The 18,058-nt window shown below is 51.5% G+C and overlaps 2 protein-coding genes across 2 annotated transcripts in view; one reads left to right on the forward strand and one right to left on the reverse strand.

Annotated features, from left to right (window-relative positions):
* RPH3AL (rabphilin 3A like (without C2 domains)) overlaps window positions 1–18,058 on the forward strand; it is a 198,393-nt gene that overhangs the window by 7,003 nt on the left and 173,332 nt on the right. The window lies entirely within an intron of this gene.
* Window positions 618–14,610, reverse strand: LIAT1 (ligand of ATE1). The gene is made up of 3 exons (XM_055257019.2): window positions 14,285–14,610; window positions 3,638–10,858; window positions 618–1,749 (listed from the first exon to the last, which is right to left on the reverse strand). The coding sequence occupies exons 1-2, from the start codon at window positions 14,481–14,483 to the stop codon at window positions 10,335–10,337; spliced, it is 723 nt and encodes a 240-aa protein (XP_055112994.1). The 5' UTR covers window positions 14,484–14,610; the 3' UTR covers window positions 618–1,749; window positions 3,638–10,334.

The following is an 18,058-nucleotide window of genomic DNA, read 5'->3' on the forward strand; positions in this document are numbered from 1 at the left end:
CCCGGCCTCCTAAAACATTTTTTTTTTTTTTTTTTTTTGCTTCTCTGTATTTTCTAGTTTGCTTCACTGCCTATGCATTTCTTGAAAAGTAAGATCTGAGTGAACATCACATTGTTTCTGGTGATCTGATTTAAGCGTAGAGAAACCAGAGAATTAAATGGTTAGTGTGCCTGTCCCTTAGACCAGGGTCACGAACTGGGAAGAATGAGATTTTATGCTGTTAGCAAGCTAACAAGTTAGCCTGCTATAATTTCTTTTCTTTTCATGTTTTTTTTTTTTTTTGAGATGGAGTCTTGCTCTGTTGCCCAGGCTGGAGTCCAATAGCGCGATCTCAGCTCACTGCAGCCTCTGCCTCCCGAGTTCAAGCAATTCTCCTGCCTTGGCCTCCCGAGTAGCTGGGATGACAGGTGCCCGGCACCATGCCAGGATAGTTTTTGTATTTTTAGTAGAAATGGGGTTTCACCATGTTGGCCAAGCTGGTCTCGAACTCCTGACCTGTTGATCCCCCCACCTCGGCCTCCCAACGTGCTAGGATTATAGGCGTGAGCCACCGTGCCTGGCCGCCCGCCACAATTTCATGGATGTTAGCTAAAGACAGGAGACTCTGGAGCCAGAGACAAGGCAAAGGATGTTTATTAGTCACAGCAACAGCAGTAGCCAGGTTTCCTCAGAATCACTTCCCACAGGGTGACAGGAAGAGGCTCTAGGTGACATCAGAACATAAGGGCTTACATTACCGCAGAGGAGCTCTGAGCCCGGGAACCGGGATATTCTGTCATCATGGAAGCTAATCTGCCCTTTGCTCTGGAGGGAGACACGGTCTCTATCTTCCAGGGCGATTCGTCCTATGAAAGAGTCTGAATCAAAGGTGGCCAGTGGTGATGAGGAGAAACAGAAGCAGAGTGAGAATTCCGCGTGGGGAATTGTCTCCCAGCACCCAGAACCTCTCACAGTGAACGTGCATGGAATTACCTGGGGACTCTGTGTTTTTTTTGAGATGGAGTCTCGCTCTGTCGCCCAGGCTGGAGTGCAGTGGTGCAATCTCGGCTCACTGCAAGCTCCACTTCCCGGGTTCACACCATTCTCCTGCCTCAGCCTCCCGAGTAGCTGGGACAACAGGCGCCCACCACTATGCCCAGCTATTTTTTTTTTTTTTTTGTATTTTTAGTAGAGACGGGGTTTCACTGTGTTAGCCAGGATGGTCTCGATCTCCTGACCTCGTGATCCTCCTGCCTCGGCCTCCCAAAGTGCTGGGATTACAGGCGTGAGCCACCACGCTGGCCAAAATGTTTATTATTTTTTAGAAACAGGGTCGCACTCTGTCACTCAGGCTGGAGTGCAGTGGTGTAACCATAGCTCACTGTAACCTTGAGCTCCAGGGCTCAGTTGATCCTCCTGCTTTAGCCTCCTGAGTAGCTGGGAGGGCCAACTAATTTTTTTTGTAGAGGTGTGTTCTGGCTCTGTTGCCCATGCTGCTCTCTAACTCACAGCCTCAAGTCATCCTCCCACTTCAGCCTTCCAATGTGCTGGGACTACAGGCATGGGCCACCGTGTCCTCCCCCCGCCCCCAACAAGACAGTTTCTAACAAGCCCCCATCACGTTGGTTCTTCTGGCCCCAGGACCACATTTTGTGTAGTGCATCCTTAGGCTCCGGTCCTCAATGGCAAGGCGTGGGCAGGAGCTGCAGGCAGAGGCTGCGGAGCAGAGCCTGGAAGCATGGCTCTGGGACGGTGGAATGAGGCATAGGCCTGTTCAGTGAGTGAGAGGGGATGTCAGTGGTGTCAGAGGCCCAGCTTAGACCATGGACAGACACACAGTGTGGCCAGGAGGTCTGAGGCAATGGGGGCCCTTGGGAGCCCGGGTGGTGGAGGCTTCTACCTCCCCAGGCCCCTCCTCCCCTGCTGGCCACAATTCCCAGGAACCCTTCTGTCTTCCAACACCACTCCTTCCATTCCACTGACCCCACTGACAAGCCCCATTGGTCTATCTCCTCCCATTGCTGCCTTGATCTATCTCCTCCCATTGTTGTTGACCCCTGGGGGGGTGTGGCTTGGCTCCCACCTGCTGAGGTCTTAGATACTGCAGTGCAGTCATTAAGAGCAGGATCTTTGGAACCAGCTAGCCTGGGTGTGACATCCCAGCTTCTCGTCTTACTCCTGGTGTGACCCTGGGCAAATGACTTTCCCAGTCTGTGCCCATTTCCTTGGATGTGATGGGAATTATAGCATCTCACACCTCAACCATTGTCGAGGAGCTGAAATAAAGTTATGTATGTTCAATGGCCAACACCTGCCCGGGCAGAGGAGGTGCCACAGAAACAGGAACTGTTAGTATCATTCTGGCAGCAACACGAAGAGAACTGTGTATTTAGCAGTTGCTTGATATAGATTTCCTAAGACAACTGGAGACCTTAGAGTAATTCTCTTAGGAATTGTGTAATTTTAGCAATCACCTCCTCTCTAAGCCTCAGTTGTAAAATGGGAATACTTTCTACTGCAAAGGGAGCAAATGAGACAGAAGAAGTTATATATATAAAATATAAAATGCCATAAAATATTATAGCTACAATTAAAGGTGGAGGCAAGACACAGAACACATGGCATGAAAACATAACACAGGCTGGGGTGGTGGCTCACACCTGTAATCTCAGCACTTTGGGAGGCCGAGGGGGGGGGGGTGGATCAGCTGAGGTCGGGAGTTCGAGGCCAGCCTGGCCAACATGGTGAAACCCTGTCTCTACTAAAATACAAAAATTAGCCAGCCGTGGTGGCAGATGCCTGTAATCCCAGCTACTTGGGAGGCTGAGGCAGGAGAATCACTTGAACCCAGGAGGCGGAGGTCGCAGTGAGCCGAGATCACACCATTGCCCTCCAGCCTGGGTGACAGAGCAAGACTCCATCTCAAAAACAAAAACAAACAAAAAACAACCCATAATACAAACAGCTGCACACAACTCCCGGTATGAGCATAGCAAGTGGGTCCCAGAATTCTTCCCCCACCAGCTTTACCGACGTAAAACTGGCAAAAATAACGAAGCTGAAGGGGCCCATTCAGTGGTGGGTTTTTTTTTTTTTTTTTTTTTTTGAGACAGAGTCTTTCTCCATCACCCAGGCTACAGTGCACTGGTGTCATCTCCGCTCACTGCAACCTCCAACTCCTGGGTTCAAGCCATTGTCCTGCCTCAGCCTCCCAAGTAGCGGGGATTATAGGCGCCCGCTGCCACACCTGGCTAAGTTTGTATTTTTAGTAGAGATGGGGTTTCACCATATTGGCTGTTGGCTAGGCTGGTCTCGAACTCTTGACCTCAAGTGATCTATCTGCCCGCCTCAGCTTCCCAAAGTGCTGGGATGACGGGCGTGAGCCACTGCACCTGGCTAGGGGCCCATTCAGTCTTACCTGGCTCTTAACTCCCCTGGCAGTGACCTCAACCCTGTAGGCCACAGTGTCGTTTCTGGAAATACATGCAGAGGCCCCTGAGCATTGACAGTGGGTGTTGTGGGGAATGCAGTTTCTTAGGACAATGTTGGGTTTTGGGCTTTCCAGCCCTCAGATTAAGGGCGAGACAACTGACTGAGAATCATGACTGATGGAAGAGGCCAACTGTATCAGTCAGTCATTGCTGTGTAACAAAATTACCTCTACATGTAGTGGCTTTAAACAACGTTACTATATCAGTTTCTGTGGGGCAGGAATCCGGGTGCCTCTTGGCCGGATGTCTCTGGCTTGGGGTCTCTCACAGAGGGAGGCACCTCAAGCTCAACTGGGCACCACCTGCTTCCAAGCGCACTCACGTGGCTGGTAGCAGGTCTCAGGTCCACCATGCTGTTGGGTGGAGACATCATTTCTTTCCAGGGGGGCACCTTTCCTCAGGCAGCCCACAACACTGCAGCTGGCTTTCCCCAGAGCAAGATCCCTGAGAGAAAGAGAGAGATAAAGAGTGTGTCAGGCCAGGCTTGGTGGCTCACACCTGTAATTCCAGCAATTTGGGAGGCTGAGGCAGGAGGACTGCCTGAGCCCAGGAGTTTGAGACCAGCTTGGGCAACATGGTGAGACCGTGTCTCTATAAAAAATACAAAACTTAGCCAGGTGTGGTGGTGTGTGTCTGTGGTTCCAGCTACTCAGGAGGCTGAGGTGGGAGGATCACCTGAGCCTGGGAGGCCGAGGCTGCAGTGAGCTGTGACCACGCCACTGAGCTCCACTCTGGGTAACAGAATGAGAGACCGTGTCTCAAAAAAAAGAAAAAAAGGAAAAAGTGTGTCACATGGAAACCAGAGCCTCCCCCATTCCCTCTTTGTCTCTCTGTCTCTGTCTCTTGCTAATAAATAGACTCTATTTTTGTATTTTTGAGACAGAGTTTCACTCTGTCGCCCAGGCTGGAGTGCAGTGGCAGGATCACGGCTCACCGCAGCCTCGACCTGCAGGCTGATGATCCTCCCACCTCAGCCTCCCGAGTAATTGGGACTCCAGGCACATGTTGCCATGCGCAGCTAATTTTTTTATTTTTTGTAGAGACAGGGTCTCACCATGTTGCCCAGGCTGGTCTTGAACTCCTAGACTCAAGTGATTCTCATGCCTCAGCCTCCCGAAGTGTTGGGATTACAGGCGTGAGCCACCACACATGGCCTTGGTACCTTATTATTAACTCAAGTCCATAGTTTACACGAGGGTTCACTCTTGGTGTACATTGTAAGGGTTTGGACGACTGCGTAACGACACGTAACGCCCATCTTGGTCTCATACAGATTAGTCTCATGGCCCTAAAAATCCCCGGCTCCACCTACCATTGCTCCTCTTCCCCCTCCTGAACACAATCTCTTTTTGTAACTTCCTCTTGGACATGACATCCCATTGCTTTTGCCATATTCCATTCACTAGAAAGAGCCAACAGGTTCAACCCACATTCAAGAGACGAGCATGAATACCAGGAGGCAGAGATCCTTGGGGGCCATTTACCACGCCAGCCGCACAAGGGCGGCCACATCCCTGAGCTTGTCTTCCTGTGGGGCCCACGGTGGGTGTTCATGAGGCTTACGCAGGAGCGCCTTGTTCCTGGGTCTCAAACCACTGCCTGTGTGTGTACGAAGCGTCTCGGTGCCAGGAAACCCAGAGTCTTCTCGTGCTGGGGGTCTCCTATTCAGAGTTGGTCATGTGGGCACTTTCTAGCTATGTGACTAGCTTTAAAGGTGGAAACTCAGGTGCCACCAAAACCAGGTGCAAATCATAACCCCAAACGTTATTACTGAACAGTGCTGATGGGTTGCCACACTCTGCTCCAGAACAACTCACGGGCCCATGATTACAGAGCACTGTCTGCCTTTATGGATTCCACAGCAATGGGCAAGGGTCTGTGGTCTTGGGAATAAGCATGTAGTCAATTCAGGTCAGTTAGACGGACTCAAGCCCCGTAAGTCACTCCCACGACCCTTGGTCAGAGGCTTTTAAAAATGTATCTTTTTTCTTGAGACAGGGTCTTGCTCTGTCACCCAGGCTGACTGTGCAGTGGCACAATCTTGTCTCACTGCAACCTCCACCTCCCAGGCTCAAGCGATCTTCCTACCTCAGGCTCCCACGTAGCTGGGACTGCAGGCGTGTGCCACCATGCCCTGATAATTTTCGTATATTTTGTAGAGATGGGGTTTTGCTATGTTACCTAGGCTGGTCTCTTAACTCCTGGACTTGAGCAATCCACTTGCCTCGGCCTCCCAAAATGCTGGGATTACAGGCATGAGCCACGGCGCCTCACCAAAAATGAATCATTCTTGATAGGTCATTGGATGGAGTATAAAACATTTAAAAAGTGAAAATTAAAAGGAATCATTCTTCATTTGGAGGGCAATGGACAAACCTGTTCTACTTGTCGTCTCTTAGGGAATCACTCTATATTCTACACAGACTCTGGATTGGCCGGGCGCAGTGGCTCACGCCTGTAATCCCAGCACTTTGGAATGCTGAGGCGGGCCGACCGCTTGAGCTCAGGAGTTTGAGACTAGCCTGGGAAACATGACAAAATCCCATCTCTACCAAAAAATACAAAAATTAGCCAGTCATAGTGGTGTGAGCCTGTAGTCCCAGCTACTCAGGAAGCTGAAGCGGGAGGATCGCTTGAGCTTAGGGGGTGGAGGTTGCGGTAAGCCTAGATCATGCCACTGCACTCCAGCCTGTGTGACAGAACCAGACCCTGTCTCAAAGAGAGGAGAGAGACAGACAGAGACATTCTGGATACATTCTTTCTTTCTCTTTCTTTTCCTTCCTTCCTTCCTTCCTTCCTCCCTCCGTCCCTCCCTCCCTCCCTCCTTCCTTCCTTCCCTTCTTTCCTTCCTTCTCTTCCTCTCTTTCTTTCCTTTTTTTTTTTTTTTTTTTTTGCTGGAATCTCGCTTTGTTGCCCGGGCTGGAGTGCAAGTGGCGTGATCTCAGCTCACGGCAGCCTCTGCCTCCCAGGTTCAAGTGATTCTCCCACCTTAGCCTCCCAAGTAGCTGGGACTACAGGTGCGTGCCACCACACTGGCTAATTTTTGTATTATCAGTAGAGACAGGGTTTCACCATGTTGGCCAGGCTGGTTTCGAACTCCTGACCTTAAGTGATCCTCCTGCCTTGGCCTCCCAAAGTGCTGGGATTACAGGCGCGAGCCACTGCGCCCAGCCAGATTCTGGATAGATTCTGTAACAATCTGTTTAGCTCATGCGTCCTGTTGGGCTGCCCTGCCCCGCTCCACGTTCTACGTCTCTGTAGCCATCAAACACTGCATTTACCTGGCTGCTGGGATGTCCTGCGCCGCTCCACGTTCTAGGTCTCCGTAGCCATCAAACGCTGCGTCCTGTTGGGCTGCCTTGCCCTGCTCCACGTTCTGGGTCTCTGTAGCCATCAAACACTGCATTTGCCTGGCTGCTGGGATTAGTCCAGTGATGGATGTATGACCCCTGCCAGGCCAGAGACCTTCTTGGGATTGATATGGACACTGGATAGGGACAGAGCAGTAACTCTCTTTTCCTTACAAAATTATAAGGATGTCAGTGGCTATCTTTGTCAGCCTGTGATGAGAACCTGCCTGAACATAAAGCTGATGTGGAGGAGGCAGAGGTGAAATACGGAGAGAGAGAGGCATTTTGATGACACAGTGTGACATCCTGGATCCAGCCATGACTGAAGCCACAGGCAACCCTGGACTGTTGGCTTTATAAGTCAACCGGCCGGGCGTGGTAGCTCACGCCTGTAATCCCAGCAATTTGGGAGTCCGAGGTGGGTGGATCACTTGAGGTCAGGAGTTCTAGACCAGCCTGGCCAATGTGGTGAGACCCCATCTCTACTAAAAATACAAAAATTAGTCGGGCGTGGTGGTGCATGCCTGTAATCCCAGCTACTCAGGAGGCTGAGACAGAAGAATCACTTGAACCCAGAAGGCAGAGGTTGTGGTGAGCCAAGATGGTGCGTTGCACTCCAGCCTGGGTGACAAGAGCGAAATTCCGTCTCAAAAAAAAAGTCAACCATTCCCCTTGGTCTGTAAGGCGGTTTTCACTGTGGTTTGTTTCTTGCCCTGAAGGAGTCCTCACTGCTACAGCCTGGGTGTGAGGAAGAGATTCAAACTTCAAACCCAAGGTGTTCTGAGTTGAAGCCACTTGTGTGCTCCAGGAGCCTTCACCCCACCTGCTTTCTATGATTATACATTAAGCACCGGCCTTCCGGGCCCTGGCTTCCTTCCTGCTCCACTCTCTCCTGCTCCGGGCCCCCGTCATTTGTTCTGTGTGTGTGAATTCTGTCTCTTCGCCAGCCACTGAAGCCAGATTTCTTCTGTGAAGCTCACCCTTCCAGGAGGTAAGGTCTACACCATTACTCGGGACAGTCTCTCTGGCAGACATGTGGCCACACCAACCTGAAATACCACTGATTAAAACTCGTACAACAGTTTGTTTCCTGGGTGCCAGGCGCCATGCTAGATGCCTCATTGCACTTGATTCTCATAGCACTAAGGTAGGAATTTGCAGTCCGGTTTTCAGATGAGGAAACTAAGGCTCAGAGAGGCGAAGCAATCTGCCAGGGGCCACAACGCTAGCATGTGGTGGGAAAGAGATGAGTTCAGCTCTGATGTCAAAGCTCACCATCTTAGCTACTTTCCCAGGATGTTACCTCATGGCTGGGAGATGACCACAGCCCCTGCCCCTGCCTCTCACCACCATGGAAGGCGCTGCTAAGCGACCGTCTCAGCCCAGTGCACCCTCACACACCCAGCCACTGTGGTAGACCCGGAGGGCACACAAGATGCCAGCCCCGTGGCTGCCCCCTGTTCTGTCTCTGCCTTTAATACCCTGGTGCACAAGCGAGGTCCTGTGGCTGGCACTGGAGTATTTCCTGCCCCTTCCTCTCCATGGAGAGCAGAGGACAGGCCTGGCCTCAGCACAGGGAGGGCTGTTCCTGTCTGCCAACCATTCTCCATGGCAGGAGAGGACTCTTCCAAACGTTGCTTCAGTATATTTTGACAGGGTGCAAGGGCAAATGTGGAAACTAACTGGCCTTTTAAGGAAGGGTCAGAAGAGGGCTGCTCTGCCAGCCCAGGGCTAGCAGGGACCACGATGCCCACTTCCACTTTTTTTTTTTTTTTTGAGACAGAGTCTTGCTCTGTTGCCCAGGGTGGAGTGCAGCGGTGCCATCTTGGCTCTGCCACCTCCGCCTCCTGGGTTCAAGTGATTCTCCTGCCTCGGCCTCCTGAGTAGCTGGGACTACAGGCACCTGCAACCATGCCCGGTTAATTCTGTACTTTTACCAGAGACAGGGTTTCACCATATTAGCCAGGCTGGTCTCGAATGCCCGACCTTAGATGATCCACCCACCCCAGCCTCCCAGTGTTGGGATAACAGGCCTGAGCCACCGTGCCCAGCCATTTTCACTTAACTTTCAAATGAGCATTCTGTGATGTCTGTATTGGCTTTAACTTCTCCTGTGTACAGTGTACATTCCTTTTTTGTCTACCCCAAAACACTGTAACCTCTTGAAGGTCAGGGATCTCATCTTCGCCCTCCATGCTGGCCCTCTCAGACCGACGGTGTTGCTGAAGTAGCTGAGGCTTCCCCGGAGACCACCGTTTTCCTTTGGACCTTTCAGCTAGAAATGCCAGGAGACACACACACACACACACACACCCAGCCCTCAGCCAATGCCCTTGGGGAGTATAAATACCCCAGCTTCCTCACCCTCAGGTGGGGTAATTCTAGAAGTGGGTTTCCCTGTGGAATTAAGCCCAGTATGAAAGCTGGCCTAACAGTCCCTGGAAGGGGGGCCAGACACAGTGGCTCATGCCTGTAATCCCAGCGTTGTGGAAGGCCAAGGTGGGAGCGCTGCTTGAGGCCAGGAGTTCGAGACCAGCCTGGGCAACATAGTGAGATCCCCCCTCTAATCTCTACAGAAAATTTTAAAAATTAGCCAGGCGTGGTGGCACCCGCCTATAGCCCCTGCTCCTCAGGGGGCTGAGGTGGGAGGATTGCTTGAGCCCAGGAGGCGGAGTGCAGTGAGAGCTATGATCTTGCCACTGACACTCCAGCCTGGGCAACAGAGCGGGATCCTGTCTAAAAATAAAAGTCCCAGGATTGGCCGCGTCTTCCCTTCTATGTATCACCCTCTACTCATCCTTTCTCCACCTCCCAGATCATCTACTTGCATTTGAACCCTCGTCTCAGGGGCCGATTCTGGCAGCACAAACGACGACAGCACATGGCCCTCACTGGCTACTTGTGGCAGAGGGAGGAATGTGTATTCAGGAGACGCGGTGTAGCGAGGCTTTTTATAATGGAGGATTAGGAGAGGACCATGTTTATAAAAGAAGCGATATTCCTTTTGGGACTTCCCATAGTCACTTCCGAGGGATGAAGTTCTGGAACCCACTTATTTTGAGGCCATATAAAGGCAGGCCATGCATTTAATTAAAACCAAAAGGCTCCAAGAGGTTCAGGGCATTGTGCTCGGGCCAACAGAAGCAGGTACCGTGTGAGGAGTTTCACCATGAGATTGAGACTTAAGATGTAAATCATCTACACACTTTCTTTTCTTTTTGGGGCAGATTATAAATGTCTAGCTGTGGTGAGAAATTAAGTAACAGAGATGCTTATTTAAGAAAAAGGAAATTCTGAAAAGAACTCTGTTCACTAAATTGCTTATGTTCTCAAGGCACTGTGGCTTTCCTGGGCAACTGAGGGCAACTTGATGATGGGAGAGTTGGCGTCGTCCGTGTACCAAACATCCATTCCCTTCAGACACAGGTCTCATTTCCTTTTATGATGATTGTTTTTAACACATAAACTTGTGGTAAGGAGGAATTCTAAGTTTGTGAGTGTCGTGGGTAGATTTTTACTCCAGCAGAGTAGGAGCTAAATCAGAGTGTAGAAGCTTTGGGGTAAGGTTTCCTTCAAAATAGAGACTGGGGCGCTCGGCTTTCGACGTGGGCTGCCTGTGGTTGGAGCTGCCGTCTTTGTCCGAGAGGTAGGGTAAGTTCTCAGGGGTCTCCTCGGCATTGGGGTCGGCGTGGAAGCCCTTGAGGGCCTCGGGGTCGGGGTGGAAGCCCTCGAGGGCCAAGCACCGGTACCGCTTTCTCCGGTTCAGTTTATAGATGCGAATCCTTTCCTTCTCTGCCTCCGGGTCAGCAAGAATTCCATCCCAACGCAGACTTTCGTTGATCCGGTTCGCAAGGTTGTCTGCTATTTCGGCAAAGTCGGGGAGGCTGATGGTGGAGGAGTCAGAAGGGAGGTGCTTGTTTTCCACTTTGTTCTGTCTGTGCTCTGGTTTTGGGCCACGGTCTTTGCAAGGACTTAAGATGTCATGAAAGGAGGAAGAAAGTGGCTGGCTCTTCAGGCTCTGATTCTGACGTTTATCTGCTGAGTAGATGAGCAGGTTAGTGTTTGTGGCGATGTCTGCCCTTGGCCTGCTGGGGATGGTGCCAAAATCACCCACGATGGAAGAGGAGGATGGGGGCCCCTCCGTACCCAGGGCTCAGGCTGCCAAGCCCACCAGCCTCGTGCCCACCCACTGCCTGTGTGACTTTGCTGAAATCATTTTGAGGCAGGAGGAACCATTCATTGAGCACACAGTCTGAGCCAGGCCCTCTGGGTAAAGGCGATCAGCCCTATTCTTCGGGTGAGGAAACCGAAGCTCCAAAAGCTTCAGGAACTTGCGAATGTCATGAGCGAGTGGCAGAGCTGGGACCTGAGGGCAGGCCAGGCCCCCAGTGCCCCATTCTTTCCACTGGGCCGTGCTGCCCCCATCCACCCTTGCCATGTGCTCACCACAGCCATTCCCAGGTCTGGGAGTCTGTGACTCTACCCTAGTCTAGACACTTTATGATGGAAGGAACGGAAAACAACAGAAAAGCTTCCTAAATTTGACCGATGAAAGCAGTATTATGCCAAGCCAGAAATACTTCTGCTGTGTGGCTTGTACTGATTTTTTTTTAACATCAATAGCACTTCAGAATTATTTAACATGTATATAAAATGCTACAAATTGTGCTTCTTTCTTCGGCTCATCCTTTTATTTTAGGGGAGAAAAAAATCATCTTTTGATATTTCCCTCCCTTGCTACGCCCTGGAAACTATCTGGTGCCCCCTGCTGACGGTATGAGGCACATGTCACTGTAATTTCTACAGTGAAAAGCTACGCCAAAAGGACAATGACCTGCCGAATTTCTTTTTGCAGATACACACAGGGCTTCTTTTTTTTTTTTTGAGACGGAGTCTCACTCTGCCACCCAGGCTGGAGCGCAGTGGCACAATCTTGGCTCACTGCAACCTCCGCCTCTCAGGTTCAAGCAATTCTAGGTGCCTGCCACCATGCCCAGCTGATTTTTGTATTTTCAGTAGAGATGGGATTTCACCATGTTGGCCAGGCTGGTCTTGAATTAGGGCTTCTTGACCTGAACTGCAGAATTTTCTTGCCTTCGTATTACGATTCTGCCTGGGAAGTACTTATCATCTTCCCGTTGCTCCCTTCCCACACTGCACGGTCCATATGGGCGAGGCTGCCACTCTGCCTCCTGCTTGCCTTGGTGCCAGCCCTGCCACAGAGGGCCAGGCCCCAGAACTGGAGCTTAGGGTCCTCTCCCAGACAGCCAGAGCCACTGAGGTGGACCACACGGGCGACAGTGGCCTCACAGCACTCATGGGCACCTGCATTCTCTGTCACTGCTGTGCTCTCTCTCCTCAAAGTGGGTGCTCAGTCCCTTTGTCAAGAAATCTAGGGGTCCTACAAGAAGAGCTTGGTGAGATATAGGGACTGGGGTTTATGGCAGGTAGGGTGTGTGTGTTTGTAAAGGTGTCCCTGAGAGAGACTGCAATTCCTGCCTGCATATGACTACACACGTGAATGTATAACATATTAACAGCCTGTGTAGACTGTGTACACAGTACACAGTGTGTGTAGACTGTGGATGGGTGTGCATGACAGGGATCTGTGCTTTAGTTTGTTTTGTTTGTTTGTTTAAGAGACAGGGTCTTGCTTGTTGCCCAGGCTGGAGTGCAATGATGCGATCATAGCTCACTGCAGCCTGGAAGTCCTGGGGTTCAAGTGATCGTCCCACCTCGGCCTCCCAAAGTGCTCGGATTACGGGTGTGAGCCACTGCGCCCAGCCCTTTAGTTTCACTGTTGGTGTTACATTGATATGAAGGGGGCAGTGGTTGAGGATGTCCCCTGCCCTTTAGTTTCACTGTTGGTGTTACATTGATAGAAGGTGGGGGGAGTGGTTCAGGGTGTCCCCCGACCTTTAGTTTCACTGTTGGTGTTACACTGATATGAATCGGGGAGTGGTTGAGGGTGTCCCCCGCCCTTTAGTTTCACTGTTGGTGTTACATTGATAGAAGGTGGGGGGAGTGGTTGAGGGTGTCCCCCGCCCTTTAGTTTCACTGTTGGTGTTATACTGATATGAAGCGGGGAGTGGTTGAGGGTGTCCCCCGCCCTTTAGTTTCACTGTTGGTGTTACATTGATAGAAGGTGGGGGGAGTGGTTGAGGGTGTCCCCCGCCCTTTAGTTTCACTGTTGGTGTTACATTGATAGAAGGTGGGGGGAGTGGTTGAGGGTGTCCCCCGCCCTTTAGTTTCACTGTTGGTGTTATACTGATATGAAGCAGGGAGTGGTTGAGGGTGTCCCCCGCCCTTTAGTTTCACTGTTGGTGTTACATTGATAGAAGGTGGGGGGAGTGGTTGAGGGTGTCCCCCGCCCTTTAGTTTCACTGTTGGTGTTACATTGATAGAAGGTGGGGGGAGTGGTTGAGGGTGTCCCCTGCCCTTTAGTTTCACTGTTGGTGTTACACTGATAGAAGGTGGGGGGAGTGGTTGAGGGTGTCCCCCGCCCTTTAGTTTCACTGTTGGTGTTACATTGATAGAAGGTGGGGGGAGTGGTTCAGGGTGTCCCCCGCCTTTAGTTTCACTGTTGGTGTTACATTGATAGAAGGTGGGAGGAGTGGTTCAGGGTGTCCCCTGCCCTTTAGTTTCACTGTTGGTGTCACATTGATGTGAAGCGGGGAGTGGTTGAGGGTGTCAGGGATTATCGGAGGATGTCACTCACAGTGACTGGCGTGATGGGGTTTGTGCAGTCCGAGGCTGCCCCTTGGTGGGTGCGAGGGGGAGCCCGTGCAGCGAAGACCTTTAATACACACGTCTGTGGGTGTGGGTGTCTACCGCACATCCAGAGGCAGGCAGCCTTAACGCACGAGGGTATGAGGAGGGGAGGCAGAAGTCTGCGCTTCTCTGTGCTGAGAGTGAGGGCCTTTCATGTGGCATCAATGTGTCTGGGGTGGGGAAAGTGTCTCGTGAGGAGGGCCTCTGTGGGGAAGGTGCAGACGTTTAAGATTGCCAGTTTTGGCTGAGGGATTAGGAAGTTGAGAGGGTGTCTCTGTGTGGGGCTGGAAGGCTCTCAGAATGGTGGATGTCTGTAGGGGTCTCTGCGTGGGGCTGGAAGGCTCTTAGGAATGGTGGATGTCTGTAGGGGTCTCTGTGTGGGGCTGGAAGGCTCTTAGGAATGGTGGATGTCTGTAGGGGTCTCTGCGTGGGGCTGGAAGGCTCTTAGGAATGGTGGATGTCTGTAGGGGTCTCTGTGTGGGGCTAAGGGACCGCAAAGTTGGTGGATGGTCTCCATGGGTGGGGCTGGGGCATCAACGTGCTGCTGACGGGCATGTGTGGGGAGCAGGAGGACCTCGGTCCGGGACCACTGAGCTTCTGTTTCCTGTCTGAAGGGTCTCCTGGTAAATGCGGGTCCCCAAAGAGTCTCCAGAAAACCGGAGCTGACGCAGCCGCGCTAGCTGCTCCTCTTACCGTCCCCCTTGCCAGACCCCTTGGTCGTCTTCTTCCTTTTTTTCTTCTTCTTCACCGTCCGTTTGGCCAGCTCGGAGGCGCCGCCTGTGATGGGAGGCAGTCTAGACCCCCGCGGGCCCGCGGCGCCGCCCTTCCGCTCCTCCTCCTCGCCGTCGTTGTCCTCGTACCCCGACGTCCCCGCCCCACCGCGGCGGTCCATCCACCCGCTGGGCTGCAACCCAACCCGCCCCGGGGGCGCCCGAGACCCGCTGCCCTGCCGACTAGTCGATGGCTCTCAGCGCGGACCGGCCAGGCCAGGGCCACGCGTCTCCATGGCGACCACTCCCGCTGCGCCTGCGCAGTCAGGACGCTTCCGCCCGGCGACCCGCGGACCGCGGTGTGCGTATGCGTGCTTTCGTCTTTTGGAGAGCCAGGCACACAGCAGTGTGCGCATGCGTACTTCTGTCGTGGACCTCGGCATATAGCGGTGTGCACATGCGTACATCTGTCGGAGAGCTAGGCACGCAGCGGTACGCGCATGCGTGCTTCCATCTGTTGGCGATACCGGCACAGCGATGTGCGCATGCGTGCTTCTGTCTGCTGCGCCCTCGGTGCATAGAAGTGTGCGCATGCGTGCGTCTGTCGGAAACCGCACACAGAGGTGTGCGCATGCGTTCTTCTGTCGGGGACCAGGGCACACAGTGGTGCGCCCATGCGTGCTTTTGTCTGTTGGAAACTGCACAGTTGACCGCAGGAAGGGGAGGGTGGGCAGAGAGATTTTAAAATCCCTGGGCTGACACTCAACTTGTCCAGTCCTGTGCCTCGATCCTCTTGCCTTGGCCTCCCACCCCCACACCTGGCTAAGAGTTTTGATTTTTGGTTTCAGGCTGGTCTCGAACTCCTGGGCTCCATCGATCTTCCCGCCTCGGCCTCCTAGAGCGCCGGGATCACAGGCATGAACCCCCGTGCTCGGCCTCCTGTACCTTTTTAAATGTTGTGCATTCTCCCCTCAATTTTCATTGCCTGAGTTTCAGCCTTGTCCATCTACCCTGGACTCTCAGAGCCAATGTGTCCAAAACAAACTTACTTCTCTGTGGTTTTCCATTTCAGTGAACAAAACCGCTGGACTGGCCAGAAACCTGGTGGGCTTCCGTGTCCCCCATCCTCTCCCTTGTCCCTTACCCAGGCTGGGGCCGACTGCCATGTCTGGCACTGGGACTTCTGGGTCCTCTCCTGAATGGTCTCTGCTTTCAAACCTTCTCCACGAACTCTTTATCCGCACAGCTGCTAGAACAAACTTAAAAACAACCAAACCGTTCACTCTCTTGCTTAAATGTCTCCAGTGATGAAAAACAAAACATAAAAAGCCAAAAAGTCGTCCAGTGCTTCCTCATCATAATTCACATCAAGATCTAAACTCTTTGCGGGGCTCTGTGCAGGGCTGACACTCGTGGTCTCAACACTTTGGGAGGTCAAGGTGGGTGGATCGCTTGAGCCCAGCCTGGGCAACGTAGTGAGACCCCATCTCTACAAAAAATTAACCACCTGTGCTGAGGGGCACTTGTGGAGGAACTTGAGCCTGCAGTGAGCCGAGATCGCACCACTGCTGTCCAGCCTGGGTAACAAAGCAAGACTGTCTCTCTTTTTTTTGGAGACAGAGCCTCCCTCTGTTGCCCAGGCTGGAATGCAGTGGCTCACTGCAACCTCTGCCTCCCAGGTTCAAGTGATTCTTCTGCCTCAGCCTCCCTAGTAGCTAGGACTACAGGTGTGTGCCACCACACCTGGCTAATTTTTTTTGTATTTTTAGTAGAGACGGGGTGTCACCATATTGGCCAGGCTGGTCTCGAACACCTGACCTTGTGATCCACCTGCCTCGGCCTCCCGAAGTGCTAGGATTACAGGCTTGAGCCACCATGCCCGGCCCCTGTCTCTTAAAAAAAAAAAAAAAGTGTGGCTTACAAGGCCTGGTATGATGCTTTTCTTTCCAGGTTTATCCTCCACAGATTGTATTATCTGAAAATGGCTGCAGAGGCTGGGCACGGTGGCTCATGCCTATAATCCCAGCACTTTGGGAGGCCGAGGAGGGCGGATCACTTGAGGTCAGGAGTTTGAGACCAGCCTGGCCAACATGGAGAAACCCCGTCTCTACTAAAAATACAAAAATTAGCCAGGTGTGGTGGTGGGTTCCTGTAATCCCAGCTATTTGAGAGGCTGAGGCAGGAGAATCACTTGAACCCAGGAGGTAGAGGTTGCAGTGAGCTGAAATTGCATCACTGCACTCCAGCCTGGGCGACAGGGCAAGACTCCATCTCAAAATAAAATAAAATGATAAAATAAAACTGGCTGCAGTAATATCTCTTGTCCCACATACTCTTCAAGAATCTTGCCATTCCTATGGCAAGACAGAGTCTCATTCTGCTCTCCTTCAATTTAAGGGGTTTGTTGACTCGCTTGTAACCAATAGTATGTGGCAGAAGTGCCCCAGTGTGACTTCTCAGGCTGGGTCCTAAAGGGAATGCAGCATGCATCCACCTTCTTAGCCCATGACGTGCTTACTGTAGAGTCCTGAGCCTCCCAGTGAGAAGTCTGAGGATCCCAAGGCTGTCACACCTTGATAAATCTCAACCTAGTCCACATGGAGAGCCTCTAAGATGTATGGAGAGAAAGATGCCTCAGCTCCTCCAGCCCCCACTTTTCCCATCCAGCTATCGTCCTGCAGCAGCAGCAGGAGGGGCCCCAGGCCAGACACAAGCAGACAAGCCTTTCCTGAATTCCTGACCCAAAGAAGCTGTGAGAGAAAATACGATGGTTGTAGTTATTGAAGTTACAAAGGTTTGGAGTGATGTGTTATGCAACAGTAGATAACTCAATGTGTCTTTTTAAAAAGATATGGAATGGTATTTTATCTTTAATTTCAACTTTTATTTTAGATTCGGGGGGTACATGTGCAAGTTTGTTACCTGCTGGTACATGACTCATGAGTACAATGTGCATGAGTACATTGAGGTTTGGGGTATAGGTGATCTCGTCACCCAGGTGGTGAGTACAGCACCCAACAGGCAGTTTCTCAGTCCACACCTTCCAGCCCCTCCGCCCTCTAGTAGCCCCCAGTACCCATTGAAAAATCAGCCTTTGATTTTAGCCATTCTAGTGGGTAAGAAGTTGTATTTCTCTGTGGTTTTGAATTGAATTTCCTTGGTGATTAATGAAGTCAAGCACTCTTGAATGTGCTTTCTGGTCATTTGTGTGTGTGTATATATATATATATATATATATATATATATATATATATATATATATTTTTTTTTTTTTTTTTGAGATGGAGTCTTGCTGTGTGCCCCAGGCTTCCATGCAATGGCACATCTCCACTCACTGCAGCCTCTGCCTCCCGGGTTCAAGCGATTCTCCTGCCTCAGCCTCCTGAGTAGCTGGGATTACAGGCATGCACCACCATACCTGGCTAATTTTTGTATTTTTAGTAGAGACGGGGTTTCAACATGTTGGCCAGGCTGCTCTTAAACTCCTGACCTCAGTTGATCCACCCGCCTCAGCCTCCCAAAGTGCTGAGATTACAAGTGTGAGCCACCGCGCCCGGCCTGTCGTTTGTATATCTTTAAGTGTCTTTTGAAGTCTTTTGGCTGTTCTGTAATGTGGTTGTTTACTGTTGATTTGTTGTTTGTTGTTGATGTCTTTGCACAACTTGAATACAAGTGCTTTGTCGGCTTTATGACTGCAAAGATTTTTTTCCAGGTCTGCAGCTTATCTATTTTCTTTTCATTTATTTATTTATTTATT

The sequence above is a fragment of the Symphalangus syndactylus genome, chromosome 20 (assembly GCF_028878055.3).
Source record: "Symphalangus syndactylus isolate Jambi chromosome 20, NHGRI_mSymSyn1-v2.1_pri, whole genome shotgun sequence".
Lineage (NCBI taxonomy): Eukaryota > Metazoa > Chordata > Mammalia > Primates > Hylobatidae > Symphalangus > Symphalangus syndactylus.

Coding starts and splice junctions, on each gene's coding strand:
- LIAT1 (XM_055257019.2), bottom strand. CDS start 14,483: ATGGACCGCCGCGGTGGGGCGGGGACGTCGGGGTACGAGGACAACGAC. Junction 10,859..14,284: donor GGGGTCTGGCAAGGGGGACG/GTAAGAGGAGCA, acceptor TCATCTACTCAG/CAGATAAACGTCAGAATCAG.